This window comes from Oryzias melastigma, linkage group LG15, assembly GCF_002922805.2.
Source record: "Oryzias melastigma strain HK-1 linkage group LG15, ASM292280v2, whole genome shotgun sequence".
NCBI lineage: Eukaryota > Metazoa > Chordata > Actinopteri > Beloniformes > Adrianichthyidae > Oryzias > Oryzias melastigma.
The window spans coordinates 18,666,429-18,678,771 of NC_050526.1; the positions used below are offsets into that span (position 1 = coordinate 18,666,429).

General features: G+C 36.3%; 1 protein-coding gene across 4 annotated transcripts in view; it reads left to right on the forward strand.

Annotated features, from left to right (window-relative positions):
* hectd2 (HECT domain containing 2) overlaps positions 1-12,343 on the forward strand; it is a 78,304-nt gene that overhangs the window by 52,301 nt on the left and 13,660 nt on the right. For all 4 annotated transcript variants that reach the window (XM_036215477.1, XM_036215478.1, XM_024297380.2 and 1 more), the window contains 4 exons: positions 3,413-3,500; positions 3,596-3,702; positions 10,094-10,209; positions 10,868-11,011. In XM_036215477.1, the coding sequence (XP_036071370.1) occupies positions 3,413-3,500; positions 3,596-3,702; positions 10,094-10,209; positions 10,868-11,011 (455 nt within the window). The remainder of the gene's footprint in view (positions 1-3,412; positions 3,501-3,595; positions 3,703-10,093; positions 10,210-10,867; positions 11,012-12,343) is intronic.

The following is a 12,343-nucleotide window of genomic DNA, read 5'->3' on the forward strand; positions in this document are numbered from 1 at the left end:
CTTAGGCTTATTAAAAAGTTTTTTAGGATGTTTTGGAGTTAGGCTAATATTTACACGGTAGCTGTTTTGGCTAATTTAGGCTTTTTTCCGTTTTTTTAAGCTATTTTAAAGTTTTGCTATTTTTTCAGCTGCATGTCAGCTGTTTTGCCTAATCTAAGTTTTTTAGGCTAATTCGGCATTTAGTTAATATTTTCGTTGGCTATCAATTTCAGCAGCTTAAGCTATCAGCACTAGCATCTTCAGCGGACAAATTCAGTTCACAGCATTTACATTAGCATTATTGCAGGTAATGCTATATATCTAGTTCATAATTATGTTAAAAAGTTACAGTTTTAATGTATAAAAAAGTGTCATTCTGCTAGTTTTTTGGAATATTTTGATATATACTGATTTTTTTTTAGGCTATTATGGAGTTTAGCTAACATTTCAGCTACATGCTAGCTGTTTTGGCTAATTTAAACATTTTTTTTTGTTTTTTTAGGCTGTTTTGTAGTTTAGCTAATATTTCAGCTACATGCTAGCTGTTTTGGCTAACTTGGGCTTTTTAAAAGAGGATGCAGAGTTTGCAGCATCAGTGGGGAAAGATTTCCCCCGGTGATGGTTTCCTGTATTCAGAGATGGTTTGACACCTCAGTGGACGAGGGTCTCCATCATCAGGCTCACCGCTCCGTCTGTCTTACCGGTAAATAAGGAGCTCCTCTCGGGCTTCTGGGTGAGATTACCGTAATCAAACTGTTGGAATTATTCAAACAGAGCAAACAGTTCAGGAATTACGGTAATTCAAAGAGCGCTTGTGCAAATGTGGGTTAAACGAGCTTCAATCTGGAAGTCAAATCAGCTGAAATGTTGAAAATAGGCCAGTATTAAATATAAAAAAACTACTATTAATTAATTTGTTGGTCAGTGATTTGATAGAAGCAAACATGTATTAAGAAACCTGTCTAAAGCAAGGTTATAATAGTTACATAATTATTCCTTTTCCTTTCACTCTTCTGTCGCTGGTTTATATCTGTCTAAAAGGCAGAAATCAGAGAGCGGGCCTTCCTGAAAGTCTTTCTCCAGCTGCCGGGAGCTCGCTGTGAACTCTCTTTTTATAAGTGACCTTTGGCATGACTGGCATTTTTGTTGAGCTAAGCCACCTTTGAATACTTTTAAGCATTATTAGCTCACACTTCTTAAAAGACCCAAACCAGCAGCAACAGCTGAAACATTCAGCTTCTTGTTTGATATCTCTGAATCAGACTCACATTTCTTCACAAACCTTGTTTCGTCTAGATTAAATACGTGATGTGTTTATAGTAAAACACACTGCTGGTTTGTCTCCGTTGCCTTCCGTGTTTCACGGACTCGTCAGACGTGCTGCGTAACCACATATAATGCGGCCGTTGATGCGGCAGTGAGCTTCGTACGGAGCGGTGGGGATGACGGGTTATTTCAGCTCACCAGTGGAGGTGTTATTTTAAGCCACGGTGAGAGCTGCCGGCTGGTCAACAGTTACACCTCTGTGACACATATTCCACCGACCTGCAGCACACTGACTGTCTGTGCGGATCCGCCGCCGCCTCTTTTGCACGCTTTGGCTCCGGCGCAGCCGCATTACTACATATATATTTATGTAGAAAATAAAAACGGCTTTTCTGGTTCACATTCATGCAATACTGTTGAATTATCAACAATCAGATTAAAAACTGAATCCGCCATTTTTTAAAATTTTTTTATGAACGTAAAGATGTCACTCACCTTCCATTATGTTTGAATCAGTAGTGAGTCAGCGATTTACTTTTATTTTGGTAATTACAAGGTTTGGTTCACTTCCTGTCTCCAGCACATGAACCGACTTGAAGCGCCTTCATGTTTGGAGGAGAAAACTATCTGAAGATTTTACAGCTTGATCAACATATTCAATGTCAGCATGACTGCAGCGTTTTTTTAAGCCACACAAACAATTATGAATATTTTTTAACCATTGAAAACATTAAAAAAGTCATTGTAAAATTAAATCCTTTTTTGTTTGATTTTTTTGTAGCTTAATTTAAATAAAACATTCTTTTAGAAGTTGTAATTATAACTAAAGATCAATGGGGTTAAATGTGACCTTTAAAAAGTGTCGTCACTCTTTGATTACATCAACTCGAGTAAAACAATGACTGGCATTGATTTTCTTGATTTTTCTTTTTTCCAACATGTACTGTAGATATCAGTTTGTATTGAGCTGAATTAAGCTGTTCAGCTATTCATATAGACCCACTTTTCCAGAGATAATCACACAGGGGCCAAAATCTACATCACACCTTCAGTCTGAAGCCAAACAGGATAAACATTTATTGAAAACACAAAAACTAAACTTATAAAACTTCAAAAAATGAACTTTGTAACATAAATGTGAATAAAAACCGACAGGAATATTATTTTAGAATAAATCAACTTAAACCCTCAAATATTCTTCTTCTTTTCATTTTTGGGCTGTTTTGGAGTTCAGTTAATATTTCAGCTGCATGTTAGCTAGTTTGGCTAATTTAGATTTTTGTTATTGTTTTTTAAGCTAATTTGGAGTTCAGCTAATGTTTCAACAACATGCTAGCTATTTTGGCTAAATTAGGTTTATTTTGTTTTTTAGGCTATTTAGGAGTTTAGCTAGTATTTCCGCTGCATCCTAGCTAGTTTGGGATAATTTAGGCTATTTTTGGTTTTTAGGCTAATTTGAAGCCTAGGTAATATTTCAGCTGCATGCTAGCTATTTTGGCTAATTTCGTATGTTTTTATTTCTTTAGGCTAATTTGGCATCTAACTAATATTTTAGCTGGCTATCAGCTTCAGTGTTTTTCACTATCAATTTCAGCATCTTCAGCGGCCAAATTCAGCTTACAGTATTCACACTAACATCATTACAGGTAATGCTATATATCATGTTTAAAGCTAATGATGGTTAAGATGTGTGTTTTACATCCAGTTTGCGCAAGACCCGATTAGTCGACTAATCTGAAAAAATAATCGATGATTAGTCGATTATTAAAATAATCGTTTGTGGCAGCAATAGAGACGTGATGACAAAGAGGGAAAAAGAACAAAACTAAAAGCAACTTGTATATAAGATATATTAATCTTAAGGTAATGTTTTTTAAGACAGTCTTTAAAAAAAATGTTCTAGCATAGTATTGGGATATATCGTGATAAATGTATCACGATATTTTATCGTATCGCTTGACTCTTTCCAATACACACCCCTAGTAAAAAGAAGAAAAAGAAGAAGAAGCCCCTCCCTGCTGGTCCAGTGTGAACGCCATGGGCTATACTCATGTTAAATAATCCGTGTTTAGCGTGTTCTTGAACGTCACATGCTCGGTGTGTTCGTAGCTAAAACTGTAACTTTCATCAACGCGTGTTTCAAAGCTTTTTGTTCTCTGTGTTGCAGATTAGTCAGGAGGAGATGGGCATTATGAAATCCTACAACCTGAAGCCTGGAGGAGATAAAATCCCCGTCACCAAGCAGAACAGAAAGGGTGAGCCCATATTAAAGACACATTTTGGAAATAAAACAACAGTTTCATGGTTTGCATTGAAGTAATAAAGATGCTTTTATTTTGTTTTTCTGCAGAGTATGTCCAGCTCTACGTCGACTTCCTGCTGAATAAATCCATTTATAAACAGTTTGCTGCCTTTTACCATGGCTTCCATAGTGTGTGTGCCTCTGATGCCTTAATGGTGAGTTCTGAGTTTAAATCATCATTTTGATGAAAAGCATGAAAACATCTATCCGAACAATTTGTGGGAAACTTTTCTGACTTTTTGTGGTTACCTTGTGTTTTTTTCATTGATCCTGTGACGCTGTGAACACAGTAAGAGTGAAGCAAAAGCATTTTCAATGTGCTACAAAGACTGCATTTGGATTCTTATCGTAATTTTACAGTTTTCGGCTTCTTTTCAAGAATAACCAGTCGTGTAGATTATTTTACCTTTTTTATTTGGCTTTGAAACATTTTCAATTTTTAATTTTTCTTTGTTCTTTTTCCATTATTTATTTATTTATTTGACTAATTTCTCATTTGATAAAAACTTTTCAAATTTACACTGGGCATTCCTTTACCAATTGTAACAGGCATATCTTTGGTAAATTATATATTTCATTTAAATGAGCGTGTTTCCTCTACAAAGGTTCCACTTCAGTAAAGTTTTTTTTAGGTTAGAATACATTTTTAGTTCATTAAATTGTTAAAAAAGACATTTTATATTTTTTTTTCTTTCTTTCATAAAGACTAATAGTAATATATATATATATATATATATATATGAAACGGTCTCTAAAAAATAAAGAAACGATGAATCATTTCAAAAATACAAAAAAGCGTCAGAAACTGAACTGACCTGCATGGAAATTGCGCGAATTCTCCGGACCTGCAGGAATGTGGATGATTTTTTTTGTTTCTGGACCCTGCACTATAAATAGACGCCTTTCTCTTGACCTCCTTTTGCTTCTGTTACTATAAAGAACGTGGGCCCTTAACAATGTGCCAGTTCTGCTAACAGCATCTTCTTAAATAAGTCAAATGCTGGTAAAGCTCGACTGCTTTGGGTAATTTAGTTAAGCTTTTGTGTAATGAGCCTACTCTGTCTTGCAGTTTAGGTCGTCCCATGATAGGCTAAGTATGTGTTTCCTGTTCCAACGTACTGATAGAAGTTACCACTTCCTGTGGAGCCTCTAAAGTTTTCAGAGTAGGAGGCTAAAATAGGAGTTTACAGGAAAATAGTGAAAATTAGAAGCATTTTTCAGGCGTCTGGGGCATTGTTTGATTTGAAAGCACTAGAGAAGGAGGATTAAGTTAATGTAACTTCTACTCTATCACAACTATGATTTTCCACAACCGGTTTTCCTGGAACCGCTTATCTACGACACAACTTCCAAAGGGCCATTGTTTGTAAAGTAAACGTACTTGTAGCATATATGTTATAGAAGTAAGTGCTCTTTCTACATTTAGTTCAGCTACTACCAAGAAACTGGCGAGAGAGCTTGTCTGATTTATTTTAGAAAACAATTTAAATTCTATTTTCAAGAATTCACATTTCCATGAAAAGGCCACTGCAGAGACGTATGATTCGGGTGATCTTCCAATTCCTTGTGGTCTAATGACGTATTGTAATTTATGCTGAAATGTAACAACCGCGTTTCAAATTCACCTTAAAGTCAGAACTTCCCACTTGAGGCCCTTTTTTAGACCTTTTTAACGAGGATCTTTCTCTGTAAAGCTGTTGTGTAGACCAGGAGTCCCCAAACTACGGCCCACGGGCCGGATCAGGCCCACCTCCACATTTGGTCCGGCCCCCAAATACTATCAGAAACGCAAATCGAGAACCACATAGAACGTGAATTTTAATTCCCCCCTTCTGCAGTCTGAACTATGTATGAGAGGGTAGACTGTTTATTGGTTTAATAGTGATTCACTTTTTCTTTATTTTTATTACTATTATTATTTTTCTTCGGGACGTTTTTTTGGACATCCATAACACTTCAGCTCATTCAGCTATTAAAATATTTTATTTAATGCTAGCTTTTTCAACTGTTTTAGCAGTTTGTCAGGATTTCTAGGCTACTTTGGAGCTTTGCTAATATTTTAGCTATATGCTAGCTGTTGTGGCTAAATTACACATTTTACTATTTTTTAGGCTAATTTAGCATTTAGCTAATATTTCAGGCTAATTTAGGCTTTTATTTAGATTTTTAGGCTAATTTGGAGTTTACTAAATATTTTACCTCTATGCTATTAAATATTTTAGCTCTATGCTAGCTGTTTTGGCTAAATTTTACCAGTTTTAAGGCTAATTTCGCATTTAGATAATATTTTAGCTACATGCTAACTGTTTTGGCAAATTTTGGATCGTTCACAATTTTTTTAGGTTATTTTTGAGTTTAGCTAATATTTCAGCTACATGCTATCTGTTTTGGCTAATTTAGGATTTTTTTCTCTGTTTTTTAGGCTAATTTGGTGTTTAGCTAATATTTTAGCTTTACGCTAGCTTTTTTGGCTAAATCACCCATTTCACCAGTTTTTTAGGCTAAGTCAGCATTAAGCTTATATTTCAGCTACATGCTAGCTGTTTTGGCTAATTTAGGCTTTTTTTAGATTTTTAGGCTAATTTGAAATTTAGCTAATATTTTAGCTTTATGCTAGCAGTTTTGGCTAGATTAGACATTTTACCAGTTTTAGGCTAATTTCGCATTTGGCTAATACTACGACTTTATTCATAGAATTTAATATTATTTTGAGAAGATTACAGTCGAAAACAAAACAAAACTTTCGGTTTGATCTTGAGTTGGGAAAAGTGTCGGTGGGATGTTTGTTGTTGTCGTAAAGCCATAAAGATTTAATTGTGTCACGACAGTAGCTCCGCCCTAACTGGTTTGTTCCATTTTTCTATGGACCTACGACCAACGGAGGACCAAAAATGGTATGAATTGATCCAGCCTAATGGACCAGCTCAGTGGCCTTATGGAAGAGTGTCCGCCCTGAGACTGGAAGGTCATGTGTTCAAATCCAGTCCGACTCTAAAAATGGTTCCCGCTGCTTCTCTGCTTGACATTCAGCATATAAGGGTTGGATTGGAGGAATAAACCACCAAATGGTTCTGAGCGCGGCAGTGTCTGCAGCTCACCGCTCCTCCAAGGAAAGGGTCACATGCGGAGAAAAAAATACATACGTAGATGCGTTCTAACTAATGGAAGTAACTTTAACTTGAATTTTATGGGTCCATTTTATAATGGAAATGCTCAGAATACCACACCGGTCGGGACCGCTCAGTGGAAATGCGCCTTTATCGACCAATCACAGATTGCGCTTAATAAAGGCCTTTGGTGTACACTGAAACCAAAATGGCTGAGTTCATACAAAATTAAATGCAAACAAAGTCAAAGAATCTTATTTTGAGGTGATGGCATGGTTTGACCTCTGACCTTTTAGGTTCTGACCTCCCCTCCTTTGGGCTTTAGGGTTAGAGGTCAGTTTATGAATAGCTTGTGCACAGTAGGTGAAATGTGTATCGGGTAGTTTCTCATGTGCGAAGCCAGACCGGACTCCAGTTGTGTCTGCTGGAAGTGTGAATGCGGGTCAGAGAAAGGACGGGTCAGAGAAAGGACGGGTCGATCGACTACAGAGACAGCAGCGAGGCCGACCTGCCTCAGCTGTGCTGATAAAACACTAAACTTGTTCAGCTTTCTGTCTTTGGGGACACATTCTGATTACTGTGATTATCCTTCTAAATTCTTCTTTCCATCACGTTTGGTCGTGGGTCCCTGTAGACGTGGTATCCATGGACCACCAAACCACCACAATATGATGGTGAAGAAACAAACCATAATGATGGTGGGAAATGGCACCAACCTTAATCAGTTTTTAATTTACTGTCAGACTTTGTGGATGTTTTTAACAATGAAAAATGACAAAGTCATTGTCGTAAGGATAGTTGAATGATTTGATGAGTTGTTGTTTTACATTTGAAGGTCAAGTTCAAACTTTTGATTTGGAGGTGAAAATGCTGAAACAGACTCAGGAAAAGGAGGAAATAGTTTAAACTTGTTGGTCTGCTGGCTGTGACACATCTGAATGTGCAAACATGACCAGTTCGTTTGACCTCTTAGTTGAGTGCTGAGCCTCATTCACAGCAGCTTGATAACCATTTAATGGTTTAACCCTCTAGTTCAATCTTAATGACACTTAGCTACCTTCTTAGAAGGTCCAAAGCTCTTTACAGTCACAGTCCTGTTCACCCGTTCACACACTGATGCTGAACAACACTGGGGCCGACCTTTAACCACAAGGAGAAATGTGGGGTTCAGTGTCTTAGACACCATGGTGGGTAAGGTGGGAACCAAACCTGCAATCTTCCAATCAGAGGTCGATAGCTCCACCTCTTAGTCCTGGGCTGATCCAAAATATCAAAGTATCGATCTCAAGTCGGTATCGGATCGATCCAAAATATCAAAGTATCGATCTCAAGTTGGTATCGGATCGATACCGGCCTTCAGATATGATTATTCCCACTCTTGTTTGAGACTTTTCAGCAACAAAGTTCATCATAGTTACTTGTTTCTTTTGGTTTGACTGTTTTGTATTCACTTCTTCACTGAAATTAAATTTCAAGAAGTTTTTATTTTAATCAAATATTTTCCATTTAATTGAAAAGATTGTCCAAATTCTGTTTGAACAAGTAATTTAAAAAAAGAAAAATTTACAAAAAAAAAAAAAAAACATTCACACGAGAAAAAACAATTGAGATTTTGAGGTTTACGTCACATCCACCACATTTAAGAAAAATATCGATATCGGTATTGATATTGGTGATATTCTACCGGTATTGGATCGTGTCGGATCGATACACAAATACTCAGTATTAGTACTTCTTCTGCATCACAGCTGAATGCTGAGTGTCAAATTCAGGGGAGAGAACAAAAAATGAAATTGTTGCCACGGAATAGTTAAAACATGCAAACAAAATACTTAATTCTTGGCAATGAAATAATTCAAATATGATAATAAAACAGGCTAAAAATAAAAATTATTGACTTAAGACAGGGCTAACAAACTCAATCGCACAAGGGGCCAAAATCCAAAACTCAGGAAAAACATCTATTCAAAACTCTAAAACTACATTTTTAAAACTTTAACTTTTTAACATAATCATGAACTACATATATAACATTACCTTAAATAATGCTAGTGTGAATGCTGTAAGCTGAATTTGGTCGATGAAGATACCAGTGCTGATAGCTGAAAACGCTGAAACTGATAGCCAGCTAAAATGTTAGCTAAATGGCACATTAGCCTAATAAACAAAAAAAAAAGAAAAACTTAGGTTAGCCAAAACAGCTAGCATGTAGCTGAAAAAATAGCTAAACTCCAAAATAGCCTAAAAAACAAAAATAAAACTAGCCAGAACTGCTAGCATGTAAATATTAGCTACACTCCAAAAAAAAAGAACTAGAAATTTTTTTTTTTTTAAGCCTAAATTAGTCAAAATAGCTAGCATGTAGCCTAAAATTAGCTAAACTCCAAAATAACCAAAAAAAATGGTAATAAATGCCAAAATAGTCCAAAAAATGAGCAGAATACCAATTTTTAACATTTTAAAACCGTAACGTTTTAACATATTTATGAATAATAAAAAAGCAGGAATAATTACTGGATCTAATTACCCGGAGGGCCGGATCCGGCCCCGGGGCCTTGATTTCAACACACATGATTTACGGTGTCTAAAACAGTTTGAATCTTCTTCATGTAAAACCATGAACGTTCTAGTCTACGTCTGGGTTCTCAGTGATGTCCAGCTCTGCGCTAAACTTCACTGAAAGACGTCATGGTGATGTTGAGGTTTTGTCACTTCTGGTTTGTCATTCTTTTCTTCACGCTGCTGGATTGAGGCTTTAAATCTGTCATGTAGTCACGCCGGCAGCGGCTGACGGATGTGATGAGGCCGGTCTGCGGTTCAGTCGGGGCGTGTTTGGTATGGAGGGAGTTTCTGTTGTTAACTCATCGCCGTATCAGTGCCATCGACGGTCTTGGCTGTTTCTGTTATTAAACCAGCAGAAAGCCCAGAGGAAACTGTCGGTCTGTTTTAAGTTTGCTTGAGTTTATTTGGTCGACTTCACCTGGGGGAGAGTTTCTGACTAGTTCTGTTTATTTGTTTTCAACTAATGAGGCAACACTTCCTGTTTCTCCTGGTTTACTGGCTTCACTTGCACCATCCGAGCAGAGGAAATAATGATTGTTCCAGTAAGAAGGCAGAAATCCACCTGACTGAGAAAACCTTTCTTTCTGCTCCCTGGAGGTCAAAGAAATCAGATACTTTTGCAGGAAAACAATAAGCAGTTTTAATTTAAACCAATTATATTTACTCCCATTTATACAATAGAAATGTGAATATATGAAATACATAAAATTAGGGTCTATGTCTTTATTTTCTATGTCTCTTACCCTTTATTTAAACGTTGTCTGATAAGAACTAGTAGATAAAACTGAGTTGGTGACTCTTTACTTGCTGTGATCAAATGATTGTAAATGAAACATTTGTCCTCATACTTCGACCGTTCTCCTCTGGGTTTCTCCAGCTGCTGCGGCCAGAGGAAGTGGAGATGCTGGTGTGTGGGAGTCCAGAACTGGACATGAGCGCGCTGCAGAAAGCCGCCCAGTACGAAGGCTACAACAAAGCAGACACCACAGTCAGGTGAGGCTCCTCCTCTTCCTGCTCACCTGACCACGCCTCCTTTCAGTACTGAGTATACATAGTTTACAGAACCGTTCGGATGGACTCCGTTGCTGTTTTTGCTGTCTGGTCGGCTTCAGATTTGTTGTGTAGCTGTTGATGCTCCTCAGAAGACGACCAGATAAGACGACTGTTTCTAACCAAAGAGGAAGAACGATTTGATAAATGAAGCCTATTTGATCCAGTGTTGACTTTTTATCTTAATATATCCGACTGAACCAGTTCTGAGCCCCTCACAGACACTTCTACGCTGTGAGAAAGGAAAACTTGGTTTGTTTTTTACTGATTCTCAACGTTTTTGGAGCAAAAATGTTGTGGAGAACATGAAAATCTCCTCAGAAAAGAAATGAGAATTGTGTTTATTTTGCGGTACTTTCTCTTACTTTGTGATGATTGATCTTCAATGATTAGAAAATGATCTTGTGACAGTTTAGTTGACAGGTTTCTATTGTTGGTTTTCTTCAGGCTCAGACCCTAAAAACAGTCAATTGGAGTGTTGTTTGTCCAAATTGTTCATTTCTCGTTATAATAAAAATAATCATGACGATAGTATTTTAGTAAAAACCTGCCTAAGAACACACCGAATGTATTTGTCATTTCTTCCTCGGCGCTCTCCCAGGTGTTTCTGGGAAGTGGTGTTGGCGTTCCCGCTGGAGCTGCAGAAGAAGCTTCTCCACTTCGCCACAGGAAGCGATCGCGTTCCCGTCGGCGGCATGGCTGATCTCAACTTTAAAATCTCCAAAATCGATGTTCCAACTGACTGGTACGTTCCAGAAAGTGACAAAGTAGCTTCAACTTTTTTATTGTGCAGTAAAACAAAATGTTTTAGTCTGTTAAGATCTCTATTATCTGCAGCACTGTGAAGAGTTTGTCGCATTTTTACAAACACACAAAAAGCTTTGGTTGTGATTCGTCTGTCCAGTTTAGCTCGCATTTTTTGAAACAGTTTAACAGCTGAAAATCATAATTTTTAATTGTTAGAAATAATATGTGTATAATTTAGGAAGACTGTGGTGACATGGAATTAAAAACCACATTAGTATGGATGGATGGATGGGGTACATCATTTGTAATGTTGAAAAACTTTTGTTGATTACATAAGTACATTGTTTGGTCACTAAAAACAGGATTTAAATGAAGTTGCTGCCAGATAAAAGTAAATTAGTCATTAAAACAACACAAGACACGATTCATATGTGTTACAATTGTTAAAACCAGAAAAAATTGATATAAAAGATAATCACTACATGACTTTAATACTGTAAATTTAAAAAATCTACCATTGTACAATTCAATCAGTCTAACAGAAGCAGTCTGATTGAAGTTTAATGTTTCAAATGTTCATTCCAGGGGGGTAAAGGAAGCTGACATGGTTGCTAGGATACCCCTCATTTCATTTCTAGGAGAATTAATTTAATTTCTAATTGGATGATTCAAAATGTATTCCTTAATTATGACAATAATAAATAAATAATTGGGTATTTTTTAGATATACTATTTGGATTAATAAATACATAAATAAACAAAGCTTGTTTAAATAGAAAAATATATATTTCTCCACAAAAATGTGTCAGCCAGCTAATGAAATATTTTCAGATTCAATTCGACTCAAATTTGTATCCAGTTCTTAAATAGAATCATTTTGCTGATTATTTTCCTCATGACCTTTATGTCAGTCAAGCCTGAACAAAACAATTAACCAGAGAAAACGGACAACCCAGTAATGAACCAAATTTAAATCATTATTTTATTCCATTTCTTCTGGATCTATTAAAATCAATTTCCAATTATAAACATGAATATAAATATAAATGATCTTCTTAATTTTAAAGAAGATTTTAGACAAAAATTTGGTACATCCTGCTGTGGATTACAGAAGACTACATGAAAAAAACAAGATTTTTTCTTTAAAATAAGAGAAATAGGAATCAGGAAATTATCATATTTGACGACTGAAAATCCTTTAAGTACTTTTTAATTTCCTAAATTTGTAAATTCCTGGTGGTACAGACTCATCTCTTGAATAAGTAATGACAACATGAATAAGTCACTCAGAGATGAGAAACTCTCCGGCTCATTAGGTTACATGGTTGAA